The sequence below is a fragment of the Megalops cyprinoides genome, chromosome 3 (assembly GCF_013368585.1).
Source record: "Megalops cyprinoides isolate fMegCyp1 chromosome 3, fMegCyp1.pri, whole genome shotgun sequence".
In the NCBI taxonomy this organism is placed as follows: domain Eukaryota; kingdom Metazoa; phylum Chordata; class Actinopteri; order Elopiformes; family Megalopidae; genus Megalops; species Megalops cyprinoides.
This window is the reverse complement of record NC_050585.1, coordinates 34,415,271-34,438,730: the sequence shown is the minus strand read 5'-3', so window position 1 is coordinate 34,438,730 and position 23,460 is coordinate 34,415,271. Positions and strand designations below refer to the sequence as shown.

At 38.8% G+C, this 23,460-nt stretch overlaps 4 protein-coding genes across 4 annotated transcripts; 3 read left to right on the top strand and 1 right to left on the bottom strand.

Annotated features, from left to right (window-relative positions):
* Positions 1–550: 550 nt before the first annotated feature.
* LOC118774486 (odorant receptor 131-2-like) lies at positions 551–1,492 on the top strand. Its single transcript, XM_036523830.1, has one exon. The coding sequence runs from the start codon at positions 551–553 to the stop codon at positions 1,490–1,492; it is 942 nt and encodes a 313-aa protein (XP_036379723.1).
* Positions 1,493–3,991: 2,499 nt separating this feature from the next.
* LOC118774485 (odorant receptor 131-2-like) lies at positions 3,992–9,531 on the top strand. The gene is made up of 3 exons (XM_036523829.1): positions 3,992–4,106; positions 6,434–7,277; positions 9,489–9,531. The coding sequence occupies exons 1-3, from the start codon at positions 3,992–3,994 to the stop codon at positions 9,529–9,531; spliced, it is 1,002 nt and encodes a 333-aa protein (XP_036379722.1).
* Positions 9,532–12,153: 2,622 nt separating this feature from the next.
* LOC118774484 (odorant receptor 131-2-like) lies at positions 12,154–12,981 on the top strand. The gene has a single exon (XM_036523828.1). It carries the CDS (start codon positions 12,154–12,156, stop codon positions 12,979–12,981), a length of 828 nt encoding a protein of 275 aa, XP_036379721.1.
* A 7,529-nt stretch (positions 12,982–20,510) lies between these two features.
* On the bottom strand, positions 20,511–21,455 carry LOC118774483 (odorant receptor 131-2-like). Its single transcript, XM_036523826.1, has one exon. The coding sequence runs from the start codon at positions 21,453–21,455 to the stop codon at positions 20,511–20,513; it is 945 nt and encodes a 314-aa protein (XP_036379719.1).
* Between the last annotated feature and the right edge of the window lie 2,005 nt (positions 21,456–23,460).

Here is a 23,460-nt window from a genome sequence, read left to right as displayed (position 1 = left end):
CTAACTCTCACTCTTTACTAATTAGCCCCCTTTGTGGGTAGCTGTGATGTCACATGACACAGGGGTCTGATGTCACATGGTTCTGTGCTTGGTTGATATGAGGAGGACAGGCGTCACCTCTCACAGACTGTCTTCTCCCTTCATTCACTACAACTGCCTAAGGGGTTTTACACAGCATGAACATTTAGATGACTGTAAGTATTCCTCTCATCTATTGAGATTGATTTGTGTAACTGCTGGTAGTTCAGTTTTATTCAGACAAGCATTTCAATACTGTGGTTGTCTTTTTGTCTTTGCATTATGAATGAAGTTATAAAAACAGCACTGGCTCTGTAATTATTTCATATTGACTTATTTTTATATTGAATGCCTCCCCTAGATGGTAGCCTGTCTTCTGATGACAAAATGTTGTTTACTTATTTTTGCCTTGTTTTTAGTAATCTGAGATGCTGTTCAAGAAGTCACGTAATCGTGCCATTTATGATTTATTTCAATGAGTTACGTCCAATGCACATTTCTCTTCTTCTCTTCTTTTACATGCACATAGAACATGTCAAACGCCACTTATTTCAACACCAATGTCACAGAGCTGCCAGTAAACAAGGGGGTTCCGGTTAAAGCTGTCCTTTCCATGACGCCATGTTTCTTCTTCTTCTACATCAATTTGGTCATGCTGGTCACCCTGAGGAGCAAGGCCGTCTTTCGGGAGTCCTCACGCTACATCCTTTTGACCAACATGCTCTTTGTGGATTCTCTAAACCTGCTGATCTTTTTGTTGCTGTACATATTTGCTGTGGGGAAGCTGTACCTCAGTCGCTATGTGTGTCTTGCTGTGGTTTTGACAGCTGACATCATATTCCCTATCTCCCCAATCAACTTGGCCGTTATGTCTCTGGAGCGGTACGTCGCCATCTGCTTTCCCCTGAGACATGCTGAGATCGCCACCAGCAGGTGGACAGGTGTGGCCATTGGCATTATATGGGCGTTGGGCTCATTAAATTCTCTGACTGACATATTTCTGTTTGTGATCACAGGATCTACATTTGCCTCCACATGGAGATTCTGTACAAGATCCCTTGTGTTTCATCTGGAGGTTTATGAAGTTATAAATAAAACCTTCTCTGGCATTTATTTCACATCAGTTGGGGCCATCATTATCTACACATATATCGGTATTGTGGTGGCAGCCAGGTCAGCTGCCTCAGACAAAATGTCAGCAAATAAGGCCCGTAAAACAGTGCTGCTGCATTTGATTCAACTGGGGCTGTATCTTGCGTCTTTCTCATACGACTCCATAATCATATCAGCGTATCAATACTTGGACCGCCTCACTGCCTTGAACATACAGTATGTAGCATTTCTGGGACTGATCATCTTCCCAAGATGTCTCAGTCCTCTTGTATACGGACTGAGAGATCAGACCTTCTGGCCTATTTTCAAATACTATTTCACATTTGGTTTAAGAAGCACTGTGAAGCCAGTTATTATGTGATATTATTGAAGTGCACTCTTATGCAGTAAGCTAGTACAAATCAATTGTATGTCAGCCAAAAGGTAAAATCATTCCTTTTGGACTCAGTCACTGCATGCAGTATGGTACTCAGTGCAATGGCTCAAAACAGGTTAAAAAGCAACTTAGAATACATTTGTCCTTGAGATGTGTATGTTGCATTAATCACTGAAGTACCTAGATTGTAAAATTTTTTGGGGAAAAAGTTCTTCCATTTATCAAAGCAGCTGGATGCAAGTCGACACGAGAAGAAAAATGAAGGCATCATGCTGACCAGTCTGGAATCCTGCTACAAATGAGTCTCACCAAAGATACCTGCAAAATTTGCAACTCCATCAATTATACTGTCAAAGAAACTAAGAGTACATCATGATCATCTTGGAAAAAGACTCAAATGAAGTACGAACTGGAAAGGCACCCCTGTATCCTACACAATACCAGCTCCCTGAAACACTCAAAAATTAACGTGAGTCATATTATTATTTTAGTTTTAAATTGACTTTCATTGACTGCACTACAGTATGGACAAACTCTCTGTGCCAGATTTTCGTGGTGTAATATTCAAATGATGAATCATATCATTGTTCTTGTTTCATTTATTAGATGACTGCAGTAAACACCAGCATTTCAAATAAATTTCATCCAATTTTTCTAAAACAACAAAGAATGCCTTTTTATGTTCACTAATGGTACATTTAATCCGATCATTATTTAATTCATATTTTTCAATTTTCTGTGTACAGTTCTCATTTTGACTGCAAATCTGTACTGTTTTATTAAACAAAATATTTCTTCATAGAAGTGGTCTATAGATGATTGAACACATGTGAAAATACCCTATGTCCAACTGTGTAAAGCTGCTATCACACCTGTACCTTTATCTGCTGTTTCTGCACTATCAATTGTAAGCATTATACAGAATACATATAAGATTGCAGGTACAGTTTTCTGATGTCATTTTTAATAGATTAAAGGTGACAGAGTTACATCTGAAAGACTCAAAGTCAGAGTCACTAAGAGTACAGCATATGTGAGATCCATTCATTATATGTGAATGGTGACTGGTTTGTGTTGAACAAGAAAGCAATGTAAGGTGCGTCCAAAAGCAGTGTCAAAGGAGACAATGAGACAATTAAATGCTGTAAAACTGAATGGGTGAGATTGCACTCATGTGGATTTTGGATGTTGGATGTTGTATGTTCAGCTGAAAGCAGTCAGTCAATGAGGCATCAGAGAAATATGTACGGTAGTATCAATAAAATCAAAATTGATTTAAGAGTGGCCAGATTGTACATCATCTTTCCATAAAGGTTACTATATTTGTGAATCATATGTCAATAAACTGATAGCAAAAAATCATGAGTTTGATGACAGGTGTCTCTTTTTTTTGGTCCTTTATCCTGTAGACCATCACTGCTGTTGTAGCTCTTGTCAAGGTATGAGTGGTGACAAGAGAAAAGGATTGGAATAAAAGTATATAAGTTATTTAAATATGCTTTAGGCATTTTTGTATCTCAAGCAGTCTTTATATTGGAAACTTTCAAAATAACTGAAATGATTTGGCATATATTTTACTTTGTTGCTTACAGTTATTAAAAAAGGAGAGCAGGAAATCCAGATGTATATGTTCACTTTGTGATAGTTACTTATGTAATATGAGAAAAAAGTATTTCTCAAATAGTATTTTTTTAAATGCACAGACCTTGAAAAGTGGTTGGGAGGTCGTACATTAAGCTAAAGTCATGTCCAAATCATACCGACTCATTTCACTTGGTATGGCAAGTCACTCGTATTGCATGTGAAATGAGCAGTAACAAAAATGTTAAAGACGCATTCCATGTAAGCTGTAAGTGACCCTAGCAGTCAACAAAGCAAAAAAAGTCAGGAAATGTAAGTAAAAGAGCAATGTACACCTTATTTTCCCTATGTCAAAATGAAAATGAAATGAATAAAAATGTTCACAATTGGAGTGGAATGTTGAGTGTAACATTCTCTACAAGATTATCTTCAAGACTTGATCTCACTTTTCATAATTATTAGTTCTGTTTGGGTCAGTCTAGCTTTGGGATCTAGAATTGTAATTAAACCATATATCACTGATCTCTTTGGTGGCCATTTATTTAGATTGATTTGTTCATGGACATATTAATTACTCAATTCATTATTATAGAAATATTTTGTTTTAACAAAAGATGTAACATTCAGTTTTCTGCATCTCATGGCAAACACTACGGGAGGCTACACACACTCGCTCAGTGATGGAGTGCATTATCGGTGTGCTGAAAAGCTGGTGGGTTTGTTATGCAAGGTGAAGCTGGCACTGCTGTGTCCTCCACACTATGGCCATGAAAGACGACATTCATTTGCAATCAGATAAACAAGATGACCCTATGCCCGAGACGGGGCTGCCATTCAGACTTGCATTGAAACAATTAAGCGTCTTAAATTACACGCAGCCGTGCACCTTTTTACCTCCAGCTTATGTCAGGGGCGATCAACGTTGGCCCCCGCTACCTCAGCACAGGCTCTCCCAAAAGATCCACCCACCACAGACAACCAGGACACCGGAGGTACAGCTACGAGAACTTTATTAAAAGTACCACAATTCATAAATGGACGGCTTGCGCTCTGTGGACCTCCCCCCCTAACCTTTCTCCCCCCCTTCACTACGGCGGCCCTTCCCTCGTCTCATCCTCTCTCCACGGGAGTCCAGTTGCCAGGAGCAAGACTCCCCCCCACACACAGTACAACAAACCTAGGCACACTGCAAGTAAATATCCCAGTGCACAGTCACACACACCACACGGTGACCACTCTCCGACTCGTCTCCTATGCCGGCGCTCACGACACACCAGGAAGGAGGAGGTCCCCTCATGCACAAACACAGAAAATAAAAAAGGGTGGGACGAAACTCGGCCCGAGCCTCTACGTCACTTGTGATCGCTTGATCACAAGTTAATTATTTCATTATCTCGAGATAACAAAGCTCGTTTTCTCAAGATAATTTATCATGAGAAAACGACTTTTGTTTTCTCGAGATCACGGGATAATTATGGAGAACTCGAAAATGAGTGTCTGGTTCATTTGATCAGCGTTTCCCAAACCTCTCCTGGAGGACCCCTTGTCCTGCATGTTTTAGATCTCTCCCTGCTCCAGCACAGCTGATTTAAATGATCAACTCGTTATGAACTCCTGAAGCTGCTTAATAATCAACTGATCATTTAAAAATTTGATCACACCTGATTTCAGCCTTCAAGATCGCTGTCATGACTGTTGAGGAGGAAAAGAAAGACACAATGCAGTTTCTGCCTGTCTTAGACCTTGACTGAAGTACAGTCTGATTTGTTGATCACAATGTGTACTCTTGACATTTTCAGCTTCTGCACTCCTGATGTCTGATAAACATTGTAAGTAATAAGAGGAAGCGGCCTTTTGTTTTCTCGTGATGACGAAATAATTAAGTCATCATCACGAGAAAACGAGCTTTGTTATCTCAAGATAACAAGATAAATTAACCCATTATCATGAGAAAACGAGCTTTGATATCTCGAGATAATGAGATAAATTAACCCGTTATCACAAGAAAACAAGCTTTGTTATCTCAAGATCACAAGTTAATTATTTCGTTATCTCGAGATAACGAGATAATTAACTCGTGATCTCGAGATGATGGCATTAAAAAAATAATTTCAAGCACAGCTGTTCTTGGCTTCCGTAAAACAGTATTGCAAACAAATGATTAATTGACTGCATATTTTTCTGGATCAACACTATGCTGCTGCTACACAGATTCACTGATATTTACAGTATATGGTCTTAATATGGTGGAAACGTGAACCTGATGATCCATCCAGGTTATGTGATGATCAGTGAATTAACAGTTGATAAAAAAATAAGCCTTGGTGTAAAGAGAAGTGTGACACTTATAGAAGCATAATGCTTGGCTTGGCAAAAAAAAGAAGTTTGTACATTATTAATGTTAGTACATTACATTTATGAAAAAGTTTCTCAACTGGTGATACCTTCTGTCTGATGAGAATCAGGATAGATATTAATGGTTGTGTTAGTCTATATATGTGTTTAGAAATTATAGCAACATATTATTTAACCTGGTCCCATTTCAGAATGCACTTGATTCTCATCTCATGCCTATGTTCCATATTCCCGGTACACCCTCTGAAGCACCCTACCCCACCCCAACATAAACTGGGGCCGGTGGGGCTGATTAGATCATAACTGTCACCTGCCCTCTCTTCTGACCGTTTTTTGGGTCATTAATCATTAATAACTTGTCAGACACACACCTGTCTAACTCTCACTCTTCACTAATTAGATCCCTTTGTGTGTAGCTGTGATGTCACATGACACAGGGGTCTGATGTCACATGGTTCTGTGCTTGGTTGATATGAGGAGGACAGGCGTCACCTCTCACAGACTGTCTTCTTCCTTCATTCTCTTCAGCTTCCTAAGCGGTTTTACACAGCATGAACATTTAGATGACTGTAAGTATTTTGTTCATCTATAGAGATTGATTTGTGTAACTGCTGGCAGTTCAGCTTTAGTCAAACATGCATTTCAATACTGTGTTTGTCTTTTTGTCTTTGCATTATATATGAAGCTAAACTAAGCTGAGTGATAAAAACAGCACTGGCTTTTAATTATTTCATATTGACTTATTTTTATATTGAATGCCTCGTCTAAATGGTAGCCTATGTTCTGATGACAAAATGTAATTTACTTGTTTTTGCCTTTTCATAGTAAACTGAAATACTGTTCAAGAAGTTACATAACTCATAAAGCTAAATCATGCACAACAAAAAATGAAGGCAAAGAGTTATTTCCAATGCAAGTTTCTCTTGTTCTCTTCTTTTACATGAACATAGAACCTGTCAATCGCCACTTTTTTTGACACCAATGTCACAGAACTACCATTAAACAAGGGGGTTCCAGTTAAAGCTGTCCTTTCCATGACGCCATGTTTCTTTTTCCTCTATGTCAACTTTGTTGTGTTGGTCACCCTGAGGAGCAAGGCCATCTTCCGAGAGACCTCACGCTACATCCTGTTGACCAACATGCTCTTTGTCGACACTCTGCAGCTGCTGCTATGTATGTTGATGTATATATTTGCTGTGGGGAAGCTGTACCTCAGTGGCTTTGTGTGTCTTGTTGTCCTGGTTTCCCTGAGCATCGGTACCCGTATCTCCCCAATCAACTTGGCCGTTATGTCTCTGGAGCGGTACGTCGCCATCTGCTTTCCTCTGAGACATGCTGAGATCGCCACCAGCAGGAGGACAGGTGTGGCCATTGGCGTTATATGGGTGCTGGGTTCACTAAATTCTCTGACTGACATACTTGTGTTCGTGATCACAGGATCTACATTTGCCTCCACATCGGGATTCTGTTCAAGATCCCTTGTGTTTCATCTGGAGGTTTATGAAGTTATAAATAAAACCTACTCAGCTGTCTACTTCCTGTCAGTTGGGGTCATCATTATCTACACATATATTGGCATCATGGCAGCAGCCAGGTCAGCTGCCTCAGATAAAATGTCAGCAGCCAAGGCCCGTAAAACAGTCTTGCTGCACTTGATTCAGCTGGGGCTATATCTTGCATCTTTCTTATATGACTCCATATCCTTAGTTGCGTATGCACACCTGGACCGTATGTCTGCCTTGAACATACAGTATGTCATGTTTCTGGGGCTGGTCATCTTTCCAAGATGTCTCAGTCCTCTTATATATGGCCTGAGAGATCAGATGTTCAGGCCTTCTTTCAAATTTCATTTAACATTTGGCTTGAGAAGCACTGTGAAGCCAGTTAATATTGGATTGAAAAGGTCTGTAAGGATTGTGGATAAGTAGAATTGCCTTGTGAAACACTTTTTATTGCAATACTGCTACAAATGGCTGAAGGTTGTGGAGGCTGTTTTAAAAATTACCAAGAAATCTTCATGCTTGTAACTCTTCTTTTTATATTTATGGGGATAATGCTTTGTTAGTAAGAAAGAGATCTCTTTTAACCAGGAGTCTTTAGCTGTTCATACATGTAGAGGTATAGTCTGTCTGCATAAAGCTATTATTCCATCCATACCTGCCTCTGCATTTTCATCTCTATGTATTGTAACTAGAGTTTTCTAGAAGAATAGACATTGCTAGAGGTATCCCAGAAAGACACAAATGTTTCATTCATTGAGAGCACAGTATCATTTATCATTGATTCATGATAAATCAATTCTGTTGTATTTGTGGTAAACAACCAAGTAACATGAAGTGCATCAGACACAATAACAAGGAAACCATTACACAATGGAATAAGAAGGAATACAAATTATTGTTGCACTGTATTATGTAGCAAATGTTGTATGTTTATGACTCATAAAGACAGTTGGAGAACTGTGAAGAATCTGTGAAAAAATGTGCAATGCTATATATAAATTCCAAATGGTCCATGTGTCATTTGACTGTAGGGTGTACATATAGGTGAATGTGAATCATGCCTTAGCAAGCTGACAGAAAACAGCTACCCAAGTGTGACTGCAAAAAAACTTTATTCTGAGCTGTGATTATGGACAGAGCTTCTCTTGAAATAGAATTTGATGAAAGACTCTCTGCTACCTCTTTTTATGTCTATTGCTAGTGCCCCCACCAATGTTATTGAGTTGTTGACTTTTGTTCACTGTAAACTAAGAATGTCTGCTGTGTCAATTTTGTATCACATCTTAGTCTCACACCAAGTACAGATCTCTCCTGAATTATCTGTAAAGACTTACTTTCAACTGGCAAATGTCCTCCATCAAAGGAAGACGTATGTCAGTGATATACCTAATACACATATTAAGAGAAAACTTGAGAAAGCTGCTGTTCTGTAGGTGATTAACATCGGATCCAAACACTGACATGAGATGAAAAGAAAAGGCATTACTGGGGATTTAAAACTTCATTTTATTTGAAAAATGATGTTGTCAATTTTTTTTTATTTCCACTATCAAGGAGGCAGTAAACAGCATTATGAGTTGTTTGTTCAGTTTGTTCAGTTTGTTTTCATTTGTGTGAAGTCTGAAATTAATTTATTTCACAGTTGTTAGGACTGATTGAACAGATCAAGTGATTTTGCAAAGTTTTCTGTAAAACAGGACTGATATCTTTCTTAGGCAATAGAAAAGGGAATACAATGTTGCAATCATTACCTGCCAGAGAAACAATGTCAAACGTGAAATGCACACTTTTCTGGTTGTAACAATTAAATTCAGTGAGAGTAAAATTCATTCCTATTTTGTATTTGCATTTTGGTATCTACAGAATTTTATTTGTTTCATCTTTCAGCACATAGAAAAGAGCAGTTCATACTAGAATGACCGAGCACACAGATAAAACATGTTGCCCTTTGTTGACTAATAAACACCAAATAAACAAGTGTTTGGTGGTATATGTGTCTTGAAGAAGGTCCTTGGTTGAAACATGTCAGCGCTGTCATGATTTTCCAAAGTAAAGTCAAGTATAAGCATTCAGTTGACGTCACACTGTCACACTTTCCTTTTGTTTGTGAGAAAGAAAATATTTCAATAAGCTGACCAGAGGATGAGTTTAGCATCTCTGGATGTCCTGGTACATACATGAATGCATATGATTGACTGGTGTATGATTGTCTTCATCCTGGAACCACTATCTTAGTGTACAAGTGCTGATTTAGCTACAGTGATTTATAATGGCTAAAATATTTACCTCAATCAAGTGAAGGCCATCAGATAAAAATAAATCCTTGTACCAAGTTATTCTTTTCTGTTAGTACTTCAGCTTGATGTCTTGCTTGATGTGTCTTTTGTTTGTTTTTTGCGTGCATGTGCTTTTGTTTTTGTTTACAGCCCATGTGCTCCATCGTCCCACCTCCTGTCCTGCCTATCTGCCCTTCTGCCACACCCACCACCTGAAGCCCGTCATGCTCACCTGTTCCCTGTTAACTCATTGTCAGCCCGTGCATAAATACTCCTCTATTTCCTTTGCTCTCTGCCAGTTTTTCCTTAGTGTATCTGGTTTTGGTCCTGCCTGTTTTTATCGGCATGCTCTGTTTTTTTTTTGGATTTTGACCTTGCCTTGTGATTTTGATTTTCTGCCTGTGGATCTCTGATTTTGACTTTGACTGTTTTATGACTACAGTTTTTTTTTTTTTTTTTTTGGCTAGTCGTCAAATAAACACCTGGTTTGGCATTCCAGTCTGCGCCTGGGTCCTTCCGCCTGAAAACCTGAGATTTTTCTACCTCATTGTCTGTTTATGAGTTTGTGGATTTCAATTAGACCTTTACAGGCCTGTATAAACCTCAGTGTTTGTATATTGATGCATTAGTTAGACAAAACCTAAAATAATACAGTGCCCCTTTTTCATCTTCAAACTCCATTCATTCATAGTTCCAAGATGAAAGAAACCTATTGACTTCAACTAATAACATCTGAAGTATTGTAAGGCCCTAACAAAATTAAAAGGCCTCATCCAGGCTTGAAAACCATAGCTCATTGGTATAATTGTCAATGGGTGTTGACACATGAATGGAAAGAAGGAATAATGCTGAAAACCTGATAATAAGCTCTTGTAAAAAGTTACTTCTAGCAATTATGAATCTAAATAAAGCTTAGTTTTATTTTTTTCTATTCTCTGTTCTGTTCAAATAGTAGACATACGTATGAATGAAGAAAAGCAGAAAATAAGTCCACAAATGTGTAAATGACAGCCTACAGAGATTTATACTTTTTATTGCTTTTGGTTGTGCCTGTGTGCGTCTATCATACTAAAATTGCCATTCTGTTCAGAGTGCAGAGCAGTGCTGTCTGTATCACTGAATCCTGACTGAGGTCTGTGACAGTCCAACACACTACAGCACTCCTCCACAGAGAAATAAGGGAATAAACAAAGGGACACAATTAGGTCCATAGTCCCAGAGTGGGATCTCAATAATTAATGATAGTTAATGTTGGAGCTGGGGAGATGTGCAGAGCCAAAGGTGTTCACTGTACTCTGGAGCTTTTCAGCAGTGTTTACCAGACCATGACGTTGTCTGTCCATATAGCAACAACCAGGTTTTCTCTGTGGCAACATCCCTTCTCCTATTTCATCACCTGCTGAAGCAAACAATGCACTCCTCCTGTGACTGGACATGAGACCTTGCCTTAAGTCTTTTAGTACAATGGGTTCTATAACATGACAATGATTTTTATGGATAAACTTTGTGGAGAGTGAAGAACAGCTGTCTATCTGAAAAACTAAAACTTTGACTTTAGTTAATTCATCAACATAAGAAATGAACTGTATGGAATTTGTACACTCTCATAATGTCCTATAATAACACCATGGGTGATCCAATTAACCAGCTGCACACAGGAGTACATCTGGCTGTTGCTGAGGTCTGTAAATTCTGAAGAGAGTGTTGCCAGCATGTTCAATCAATGCCTCTCCATTACACCTGCCACAACCTATGTGCTTTGTAATTGTTGAGCCCAGCTAGAAAGTGCAGACAGCTGAACTTCAGAGCATCATGAACTGTCTGCTATTGTATGAGGACAGGACAGAGCTTTTCACTTTTGCTGCCATGTTGTCTTTGTGTTTGTGCATAAAATGAGTGATATAAATGGTCATAAAAGAGCTCTAATCGGAGCATGTTTTGAATTTTGGAAAGGTTTTTATCATAACCTGAATACTGACACCAACAGAACCCCGACCTTACCTATCAGAGCACAAGACAGACACTAATGAATTGAGACTGCCCTGTTATTTTTAGGATGTTATTCTATAACACTTATTATTATGAAAGAAGTACTCCAGGAGAATGTACTGATGTACTGGTGTATATGAGTAAAAGAAGGCATCTGTAGATGAAAATTATATATATAAAATTATATTTTATATTTATATTAGTTCCTGGATGGCTTCAGCTTTGGCTTCAGTTTTCATCTGCTGGGCCTTACACCTCGCCCAACTGTGTAGACTGGGTAATACAAATCACACAGGCCCCAGTTTCTGAAAAAAGGTTTAATTTTTAGTGACATCATCCTTGTTTACAGGTATGGTCATTTCACTGCACCTACCCCTGACCCCACCCCCATCCATCCACAAGGTTTGTTTGCAATTCTAATCTCCAAGCAATGTCAATTAAGTCATGTGTTTCTACAACTGATATTTAGGGGGCAGTACTCAGACTGGAGAAAGAGTTCTATGCCTTCATTTCAAAGAGAGGGGCTCTCTGGTATGTAACAGATAATGGAAGTTTCTAGAACATAATGCCGGTTAAGGATAGTAGCATTCCTCTTAACTTTATTCATGATTTAGGATTATTTTGTATGTTCTTCTGGTGTACTCTGTATTCTAGATTTATAAAATTAATTTTTTATGCTTACACTGTGACATGTGCTCATGGGTTTCTGTTTGATGCAAACAATGGTGATAATATCAGTACACAAAAAAGAAAATTGTTTTAGTCAGTAAATTGCGATTATATGTCTTTTTCAGGTTCAACAGGAAAGTAGATGGCAAATATCTCTGAACAGATGAGTTTGTTACAGCTGCAGGTTCTGAAACTGACCATGACAGAGGAAAGAATTTTTAAAATGTTTCTGGTAATATCGACGTATTTACTTTTCATTTACATCAATAGCGTCATGCTGGTCGCCCTGAGGAGCAAGGTTGTCTTCCGCGAGACCTCGCGCTACATCCTGTTTGCTCATATGCTCTTCAATGACACTCTCCACCTGGTGATTAGCATGTTCCTCTACCTCTGTAACTCGATGTACGTTGGCATGGTCCGTATCGTTTGCGGCGTTATCATTCTAATATCCACCTCGACATTCACCAATGCACCCCTCAACCTGGCCGTGATGTCTTTGGAGAGGTACATTGCCATCTGTTTCCCTCTGAGGCACAGTGAGCTGTCCACCTCATCGAGGACACACCTGGCCATGGCATTCATCTGGGTCTTGGGTTCCGCCAATGTGCTAATTGATGTCTTTGCTCTCTTCTTCACAGAGCCCTCATTTTTCTTATCACCAAGGTTGTGTACACTCGAACAGGTGATCGCGAACAATTGGCAGAAGAGCAAGGGGACTGGCCTAAACGTGGCACTCTTTGTGCTGGTGGGGATCATTCTGCTGTACACCTATGTGGCAATAATGATGCGGGCTCACTCCGCCTCCACTGATAGGGCCTCGGCTCAGCGGGCCATGAAGACAGTGATGCTACATGCGTTCCAGCTGTGCCTGTCCCTCATGTCCTTCCTTTATGTCCTGTTTGAGGGACTGATGGCCATGCTCCCCCCAGCAATTTTCATTCAGCTGCGCTACGTCAACTTTTTTGTGGTCCTACTCCTGCCGCGGTGTCTGAGCTCTCTCATCTACGGGCTGAGAGATGAAGGCTTCAGGCCTGTATTTAAGTACTACTTCACCTGCGGTACCAAAAAAGTGGAACACTCCCAGAGTAGCAGGAAGCACTGAGGCAGGGGGTGGATTTGGGAAAAGCCCCACCACTTTCATTTTTAGAGCTCCGTTAGAGAAATGTATTTGTTTGCTGCCAATAAAAGCAAAACAATGTGTACTTTATGAAGCATAGTCCTGTATCTAAAACATAGAATAGAATTCTACCAAAATACACGCACATACATGCATGTGGAGACTTCATGCCTGTTTATGCCAAGCTGAGCATCATGCAGTCTCACCTCTATTCCATAGAGAGGGACCACTGCAGCAGCTGTGGGCTCAGCAGTGCTAAGTGCTGTTGGGATAGCTGTGGTGCTGGACCAAAGCATTCCCAGCAATTTTCCCTAGGAGCATGCTGAAGCTTCAATCCATCATAGTTAAATGTACTTCTGATATAACCTAGTAGACAGCGCAGCATTTGCAGTGATACTTCTTTATTCATTTGGAACCTTACAGTATGTTCAAATAACACATTTAGACCATTTTTTTCAGCTTTGAATAAAAAGCACCTATTTGAGGGCATACAGATTTTTAACAAAAAACATGGCAAATATATATAATATGCCCAGTCAATGTTTTAATTGCATGGCTCACAATGTCCTGCATTGCTTGGAAGTAGGAATATTAGTGAAATAATATTGTCAGCTTATTGCTGTTTTCTGCTCACCTTTATGATAATGCTTTCAACAGCTGGGTATTTTTTTTCTAAAGAGGTCATTAACTTCTATAGTTTAAGACGAGGCAGAGGCATTGAAACAGCAACCTATTTGAACTGTTCTGAGATAAGAATATAAAACAAAGAACCAGTGTAACTAACTTGCCAGATAGATGGCTAACATTACAGACTAGAGACAGGCATCCAGTTGTTCAGCAAGCTGTCTAAGTAATGTAGACCACACCAGACAAATGCATCTTTTCCAGGCCACGTATAAGGCCACAGCAGCAAGGCCAAGTACAGGCTGGCTCAGCTACTACAGCATTTCAGTGTAATGCAGGACAAAAATCTCTAGCAGCATATTTGTAGACAAGCTTGTGAGATAAGATGCATAGATAGTTACTATTGTTTGCGAGTTATAGCTATGTAGCTAGCTAGCGATTAGCACTGTAGTAGACTAATGTTAAATTGTTGAAACTGAGATTAGATCTGTGCAGTAATTATCTTATTAACAAAATGTATGTGATTTGTTTGCAGTTGTGATCACACTGCTGAAACAACATGAAAAGACTATCATTAACAGCATCTACATGGCACAGAACATTGAATTGTTAAAATTTCTGAAGCACATCTGTGCCCGTAATTGGCAATGGTTATAGTTATACACAGTATTCACATAATTTCCATTTTCAATTTCCAATACAGTCTTGCAGATGTATTCACCCCCCTGCAAAGTTCTCACGTTTTTTGCCACTTGAGCTTAATTCATGATGTACATGCAGATTCTGAAGACAAAATATACTCCAAACTGACAAAGTTTTAAAAATGAAAACTCAGTGACAATAATTCCACTAATATAACTAGCTAGCTAGTTAGCTGCTAGCATGAGAAGATAGAAGTCATTGAATTTACTGTTTAGCCAATTAACATTGTCCACACAAATAAGCTATTTCCCTTCATTTTTTTCTGTCATACAGTTGCTAACTAACAATAGCAAGCTATGATAGTTAACATTGTCAGATCCATGACAATGCCATATGTTAATAGTTAAGCTAAAATGGAATAACACATTTTACTTACAGTTGTGCTGAGTGGATATGAATCATATGCTTCCAGGAAGATTTTATACTCTTTATACTTTATGCTGTTGATTCACACAAATGGATAGAAAAAAATGAACTTGTATGGTCTAAACAATGTTTGTCTGTTATTTAGGAATGTCAAATATGGGTCAAAATATATGGAAATGTACAATATTTTTATGTCAAAACTTATTAATAAGTAAAAAAAAACTAAAGTTAATTTAATTACAAAGCTGCATGCAGTCATTGTTTGGTGTGTTCAATGTGAAATGCTCCACTGGGTTGTGCTAGTGTCCTGCTTCTCTTTTTCACCATGATGCTCTTTTTATCTTTTAAAATCTTAAACAGAGGAGCCTGTAACATCTAGCATGACCACTTTCTCAATGTCTTTTCTTTGGTTGACTTAAAAAACTAATTGACTGAAAAATTACTTAGAAAATGTCTGTCTGTCTTGTTCTTGCTATATCAACTAGTTACAGCAGGGGTGTCCAAACCTCTCCTGGAGGGCCACTTGTCCTGCATGTTTTAGATCTCTCCCTGCTCCAACACAGCTGATTCAAATGATCAGTTTGTTATTCAGTAGCTTCAGGAGTTCATAACGAATTGATCATTTGATTCAGCTGTGTTGGAGCAGGGAGAGATCTAAAACATGCAGGACAAGTGGCCCTCCAGGAGAGGTTCGGACACCCCTGAGTTACAGGTACCATGGGGAAACTCCACAGCTTTTGTATCTGTGTTTATTATACATTTTTGCTCAATTAATTTTACAATAAATAACACAAGATAAGATATCCACTGTATTCCTTGCATGTGTGTGTGTGTGTCTGTGTGTGTGTGTCTGTGTGTGTGTGTGTGTGTGTGTGTGTGCGTGTGTGTGTGTGTGTGTGTGTGTGTGTGTGTGTGTGTGTGTATACCTCTGGATTCAGTTATCTTACAACATGCTCTGAGTGAGCCTAAAATGATTATCATAAGCAATCACTTGACTCTTACTTTCAGAATATGTGAATAACAGTTGCATGTGAATGATTGTGTCCCAGCAATTTTGATCACTATATGCAGTTGATTCATATATAATTCATATAAACTGAGTGCATGGTTGGTGGTAGTGAGAAGTTTCTTAGTAAATAAACTAAGGAAGTGGTCCTGGACTACAGGAGGCAGAGTTCTGAAAATGAATAACAAGTTCATTGGCTAGGTAACAGTGATCTAAAAATTCCACTAAAGCACTAACAAATGGGGAAAAAATCGACTGTTCACAACTTTGTGAATCAAAATGTATTTTCAGGAAATCCATAGAATGCATGCTAAGTTGCACAGTACTCTATATCTGTGACCTGAAAGCTTACTGTTTTTTTTTTTTTTTTTGACATATTATGCTATAAAATCATCCAGATATTTACTGAACCAAGTTGAGTTGAGTACTTTGCTCAAGAGTGCAAAAGACACTAGCTAACTGTGAACTAAGACCGCAACCTGTGATTATGTTGGACTGCCAGGTTTTGTGAAATTTTGATAACCAAAAATATAGGTGATTGAAAAACTTATTTCATTTTGTTTACTGTGTAGGTGATGAAAGGGGAAAAACTACGGAACTTACAGAACTTAGTTGGTTGAGTGACCGTTTCTATTCATCATCGAGCAATGTAACCCTAACCCTAAATAAAGTTAGAAAGCTAGCTGCCTTGTGCATATTTTGCTGAACTAGAAAATAGGTAAACATGAAAGAACATAATAATCTAATTCTCTCTTTATGTGTGCATAACTAGATAACAGCAAATGTTCAAACTAGTTCAGAACACATCTCTCATAATCTCATAAAGTATGTTGCGCACCTTGCAGGGGATTCACATTTGTTGTATTTTATAACTATTTCAGCACCATCATATAACAAGCTAAAGTCATAGTTTAATTCAAGCAAGCAAAGAATGCCTCCAAAACACATGAAGCAGAAACTACTTTAGAGAAGTACAGGGTACACCACAAATATATATCACTCCAGCTGAGTCTTTTAAGAAGCTGTGAATGAGAGCATTTGTCAGGTAAGTAAATATTAGTAATAGCACAATTTTATTTATGAGCCACAGTAAAGCAATTCTTCCTGTTATGCAAACAGTTTCATGTTACAAAGCTTACAATGTGGTGTGAATAGGACGTATTGTATTTCTGAAGCCACAGGTAAAATAATATTTAAGAAGGGGCTTGAAATTCTGATCTCTCAACCCATATATGAGAGGACTGAGACATCTTGGGACAATGACCAGCCCCAGAAACATGACATACTGTACGTTTAAGGCAAGTATGTGGTCCAAGCGTGCATTTACCACTAAGACTACGGTGTCAAAGAGTGTGGATGCGAGGCATAGTAACAGCTGGATCAGGTGCAGCAGCACTGTCTTACGAGCCTTGGCAGCTGAAGCCTTGTCTGTGGCAGCTGTCCTGGCAACAACCACAATGCTGATATATGTGTAGATAACGATGATTCCCACCAGCAGGAAGTAGCCGATGTCTGCAGACACCTCCAGCTGAAACATCATGGATCCGGAGCAGAATTCCCACATGGTGACAAAGGAGGACCCTGAGATCACAAACAAAGTCACATCAGTCAGGGAGTTGAGCGAGCCCAGAAACCACACAATGGCAATGGCCACACCTGTCTTCTTGATGGTGGTGATCTCAGCATGTCTCAGAGGGAAGCAGATGGCGATGTACCGCTCCAGAGACATAACGGCGAGGTTTAGCGGGGAGATACGAGCAATTATCCCTCCAGTGACTACCATAATATAGCATGCCACACCACTGATGTACACTCTCACTACAGCAAACATGTACAGCAGCATGCAGATCAGCAGCTGCAGAGAGTCTGCAAATAGCATGTTGGTGAAAAGGATGTATCGCGAGGTCTCTCGGAAGATGGCTTTGCTCCTCAGCGCGACCAGCATGACAAAGTTGATGTAGAGGAAGAAGAAGCATGGCGTCATGGAAAGAATGGCTTTTACAGGAACTCCCCTGTTTTGCTGTTGCACTGTGATATTGGTGTAAAAGACTGTGACATTTGCCATGTTTGAGTTGCACCTGGTGAGAAACAATAGAATTAATTGTTGACATTTTGGAAATACACCTCAGAGCCTCAGCATCTTTGTTATCATAGTCATCATGGTTCACAAAATACAAACGGAACTGTCTTAGCTGTTTTCTGATCAAGACAGTGTGCAAATATGAAACTGTTGGCATTGAGCGTACCCATTGTTTTATTCAATTTACTGAAAAGGGATGAATTGAGATATATAAACATGAGAGCATAAACCATCACTTAGCTTAAGAAACCACAATGGTCAATCAGTGTTAGATAATCACAATACGTTTGAATGGAAGTGCCTGTACATCGGTAAGTCATTAGTTAGGTACACATCATACTGCTAATGGCAAGCCCATAATTAACAGTCATGTAAAGCGTCAAATTCAGTCTCAAACACCTTCTGTATTCACAATGGATAAAACATTCAAAAAATTTGAAAACACAGACTGGGTTCAATAGATGCTATTTGTCAATATCAATTTCAATTACAATCATTTAAAATGAACATATTTTAACCGTGAGACTATATTTTGTCAATTGCAGTTTTATGTGTCAAATTTAATTGAGAACAATTTATTTGTAACATAAAAATCTTAACCAGAAATATGTAAGTGAACATGAAACATTTTGTTATGCATCTTTTCTAAGCAAAAAAGATCAGTGAATCAATTGAGATCACAGAAATACTCACTGTGTAGAACAATTCTGTGTAGAACTTGCTCCAGGTATCGTCACCTGACAAGTGGAGGTGAAGGCAGTAAACTGCTAGTTGACGCCACATATTAGCCACACGCAGAGCCATGTGACCTCTGACATATTCATGTGACATCACGCCCACTAAACAAGGAGGTTCATTAGTGAAGGGCAAGTGGCTGCTGAGAAGGTAGTTGTGTATGAGAGACCTGACAGGTAATTTATAATTAATCACTCAGAGCCTGCAATGTACTAAACTGAGGGAAAAAAAACTGTATTCATTTACACATTACTTATGTTCTGAAAATATGAATAAAGTCTTGAAGTTTTCAAGTTAGGAAGTAATTTTCAACATGACTACTTCAGCAACACCCTTGTTTTTCTTGGTTTTCACAAAAAAATGTTTGGTGATCCCAGTCTAGCTGAGAGAAATTGGAGAAGCTGGCCTACACTTCTCTCAAAAAATGAGCAGAACACAAGACTCTCCTTCACAGAACTACTGCAGCTAGCTAGCTGCACTATGTGTCATTACTGCAGCCTGTCAATAGAATATTGTAGACACAGGTAGGCTTTGATACATGGAATGAGTCTACTGAAGGGAAAGAACAGATCTGAACCTTGAACTGAATGCATGAAATTGCAACCTAAAGCACTACTTCCCGGTGCATGCAGCATGTTTTTGTTGCTGTTGTGTTAAGTGTAAAGGCATATCCAGGAGTTCTGTAGATTAAAGAAATTAACATGATTTGTGTATTCTACAGAATTTGAATTTCTCTCTAAAATGTGATTAAGTAGATATAAATTTCCATACAATAAAAGTGTGAAGGTTGTGTGATGTGATTGTACTAGTTCTTTTATTTGGCTTGGAGTCTGTCAACGAGATCACATCTGGCCGTGGGCTGAGGTTGTTGAACCAGAACCCCCTCCCCTCCCCCCCAAGTGTATTCATCATAAAGAGATAAAATAAAAGGGGGAAGATGGACTAGTTTGTTAAGGTTTGGTTAATAGAATAAGGATTGTATCCAAATCTTTATTTGAGATTTCAGTTAATTCATACATTGATAACCACAGAAAAAAAATTATAAAGTCTTTGACAAATCCTATTTTTGAAGACTTGCCAACATTTTTCACAATGATGGTCTTTTCTTCAGCATATTAGCAACTTAAAAGGCATTTGTGGCTATATGTTTAAGGTTGGGAGTGGCCAAGCTTTCTGTGTTTCTCTCTATACAGCTTGCTGTTCAAAACCACAAAGCTAAAATCAATGTTTCAACTCCCAAACCTCATGAGATTATGTCATGAGTAATCAAATTAAAATGAATCTAACCACACAAATTGATATTATCAATAACATTAACTCCAGATGTATTTTTCATCAGTATTAAAATCACTTTTGATAGTTTTTACAAATGTAAAAAAGGCAATGTAACTAGACAAGCCTGTTAAATACAGCTTTGGTGCAGTGCTGTGATGAAAGCGAAAAACTTACGCTACTTACTTGGTTGGTTAGCACTTTCTTATTCATCATCGAGTAACATACATAACTTACTAGCTGCCTTCTGTATAGTTATGTTATTATATCAAACTATGAAATAAGTAAACATGAAAGAACTTAACGATTTAATTCTCAGTTTATGTGTGCCTCACTAGATAACAGCTCACGTTCAAGCTAGTTCATAACACATATCTCCAATCCAATGTTGCGTACCTTGCGGGTGGTTCACATTTGTTGTATTCTGTAAATATCTCTGGAGAGTCATCAAACAAAATAAGGCCATAGAATACTTTAAGCAGGCAAAGAATGGCTCCAAATACGTGAAGCAGGAAGTGCTTTAGAGAAGCAGCTCATATAGAAATGGCTAATAGCAATCCATGACGATTGAGTCTGCTGCAATTATGTATCACTCAAGCTGTCTCTTTTAAGAAGTTGTGGATAAGAGCATTTGCTAGGGTCACAAATATTAATAATAGCACAGTTTTATTTATGCGCTGCAGAAAAGCATTACTTCCTGTTAATGCAAACAGTCTTATGTCATGAAACTTACAGTGCAATGTTAATCGGTTTTATTGTATTCCTAAAGCCACAGGTAAAATAGTATTTAAGAAGGGACCTGACATTCTGGTCTCTCAACCCATATATAAGAGGACTGAGACATCTTGGAAAGATGACCAGCCCCAGAAACATGGCATACTGTACGTTTAAGGCAGACATGCGGTCCAAGCGTGCATTTACCACTAAGACTACGGTGTCAAAGAGTGTGGATGCGAGGCATAGTAACAGCTGGATCAGGTGCAGCAGCACTGTCTTACGAGCCTTGGCAGCTGAAGCCTTGTCTGTGGCAGCTGTCCTAGCAACAACCACAATGCTGATATATGTGTAGATAATGATGATTCCCACCACCAGGAAGTAGAGAATCTGGAAAGCTTCATTTATGTCTGCAGACACCTCCAGCTGAAACATCATGGATCCGGAGCAGAATTCCCATATGGTGGCAAAGGAGGACCCTGAGATCACAAACAAAGTCACATCAGTCAGGGAGTTGAGCGAGCCCAGAAACCACACAATGGCAATAGCCACACCTGTCCTCCTGCTGGTGGCGATCTCAGCATGTCTCAGAGGGAAGCAAATGGCGACGTACCGCTCCAGAGACATAACGGCCAGGTTTAGCGGGGAGATACGAGCAGTCATCCCTCCAGTGACTACCATAATAAAGCATGCCACACCACTGATGTACAGTCTCACCACAGCAAACATGTACAGCAGCATGCAGATCAGCAGCTGCAGAGAGTCTGCAAATAGCATGTTGGTGAAAAGGATGTATCGCGAGGTCTCTCGGAAGATGGCTTTGCTCCTCAGCGCGACCAGCATGACAAAGTTGATGTAGAGGAAGAAGAAGCATGGTGTCATGGAAAGAATGGCTTTAAAAGGTATTCCTCTGTCTTCATGCAAAAATGTGATGTTGTAAAAGACTGTGACATTTGCCATGTTTGAGTTGCACCTGGTGAGAAACAATAGAATTAATTGTTGACATTTTGGAAACAAACCCCAGAGCCTCAGCATCTTTGTTATCACTGTCATGATAGTTCACAAAGGACAAATGGAACTCTTACAGCTGTATGCAAATATGAAATTGTTTGAGTGGCATCTACCCGTTTTTAATCCAGTTTAATGAAAAGGGGAAGAATTAAGTTATGTACATAAACATGAGAGCATCAACCATCACTTACGTTAAGAAACCACCATGATCAATCGATGTTAGATAATCACAGAATCCACTGTGTTTGCCATAAAGTGTTCATTCTTTTCAATGAAATTAAATTTCCCTGTTTTAAAGGAGTTGTAAAAACATTATGGGTTTGCTAAAAGCTATTGACCACAAAAGCATTGACTTCCCGATTTTCAAATGAACTCATTTAAACCTTGACGCTATATTTTACAGATTAATGTTTTATGTTCCAAATTTATATGAGTATAGTTCATTCGTAACATAAAAATCTTAGACCAGAAATATATAAGCCATTATGGACCATTTTGTTTTGCATTTCTTTTTAAGGAAATTTTGACCTGCATAGAAATAGATGAGTGAATCAACAGAAATACTCACTGTGTGGAACAATTCTGTGTAGAACTTGCTCCAGGTGTCTTCACCTGACAAGTGGAAGTGGAGGCAGTGAACTGGCAGTCGACTCTTCATATTAGCCACACGCAGAGCCATGTGACCTCTGACATATTCATGTGACATCACGCCCACTAAACAAGGAGGTTCATTAGTGAAGGGCAAGTGGCCCCTCAAGAGGTAGGTGTGTATGAGAGACGTGACAGGTAATTTATAATTAATCACTTTCTCTGCTACCAAACGGCGTCTGGTGGTCCAGTTGCATCGCAGCGGAAAATCAGTATCCAGGACTTTCTTCGCTGTTGTCCCCCGATGGTGAAATGAACTTCCACACACCATCCATTCTGCCAAGTCCCTGTCTGTCTTCAAGACACATCTGAAGACACAGCTCTTCCAGTCTCATCTGAGCACCTCAAACACTACCTACTAAAGGAACTTCTCACGTCTCAAACTGTCTCCTACTAAATTAAGGGGGGGGGGGGGGGGGGGGGTCATCCCAGCAAAAATTCAGGTGAATTGGAAGTCTGGAGCAGTCAAATACGAAGTGGAGTAGAACTTAGAAGCATGAAGGTAATCCTTTAACTGGAGTCAGAAGCAAACAGACCTCTAAAGTTTAATGCAGGGTATATTTTTTCAGCAATGCACTGCATGTTTTCTGGCAGATCTTATAAGCTTCTGGAGCCAGTAATGCTTTGGTGCTTGCTGGTTAAATATTGTTAAAATATTTTGAATTAAATGTTTTATGACAGTGATACTTTTTTTAATATTCACATTTTGTGTTTTGTGTTATTATTTTTAATCTATTATTTTTAATTTAATATTGTCTTTGAAATAAATATGCTGTGGTTCATTATTATATTAACATTCAACTAACATTGAATTAACTTATGATAGAACAATATATTTATTGCATCTAAAGTGTGGTCTTTTTTGTTCATAACATTAAGATGAAAATCCTAGTATCATTTTTTTTGATAGATTCCAATATGATTTACGTTCATTTAACATGATAAATTGCATAATACAATTTGAACATGTAAACGTTGGTCAATGTAAATGGCACACATTCATACATATATACAAGTTGTTCTTATTAACATGGATGAGAGTGCAGAATTTTTTATTTGTTTTAACTTCTTTTTACCATCAATGACTCTCTGATTCATCAAGTGTTTTCACCAAGTCATACTTTCCCATAAAATTCTTCCCAATACAACATTTTGACTTTCTAATATAAAATTTCAAAACCTTACATGGAAAGCTGGAGTTATACCTGGTGTGGAGCCTAAGCAGACAGAAGTCAGAGGGTAAGTGAGGGCACCAGAATCACTGGCAGCAGTGTATAGCAGTGATCAGGGCAGCAGTTTGGAGCAG

Bases quoted from the DNA above. Each gene is read 5' to 3' on its own strand.
- LOC118774486 (XM_036523830.1), top strand. From the start codon at position 551: ATGTCAAACGCCACTTATTTCAACACCAATGTCACAGAGCTGCCAGTA.
- LOC118774485 (XM_036523829.1), top strand. From the start codon at position 3,992: ATGTCAGGGGCGATCAACGTTGGCCCCCGCTACCTCAGCACAGGCTCT. The intron at 4,107-6,433 runs GTACCACAATTC...CCAATGTCACAG, and splicing joins CTACGAGAACTTTATTAAAA to AACTACCATTAAACAAGGGG. The intron at 7,278-9,488 runs TTCTTTCAAATT...AGCCCGTGCATA, and splicing joins AGAGATCAGATGTTCAGGCC to AATACTCCTCTATTTCCTTT.
- LOC118774484 (XM_036523828.1), top strand. From the start codon at position 12,154: ATGCTGGTCGCCCTGAGGAGCAAGGTTGTCTTCCGCGAGACCTCGCGC.
- LOC118774483 (XM_036523826.1), bottom strand. From the start codon at position 21,455: ATGGCAAATGTCACAGTCTTTTACAACATCACATTTTTGCATGAAGAC.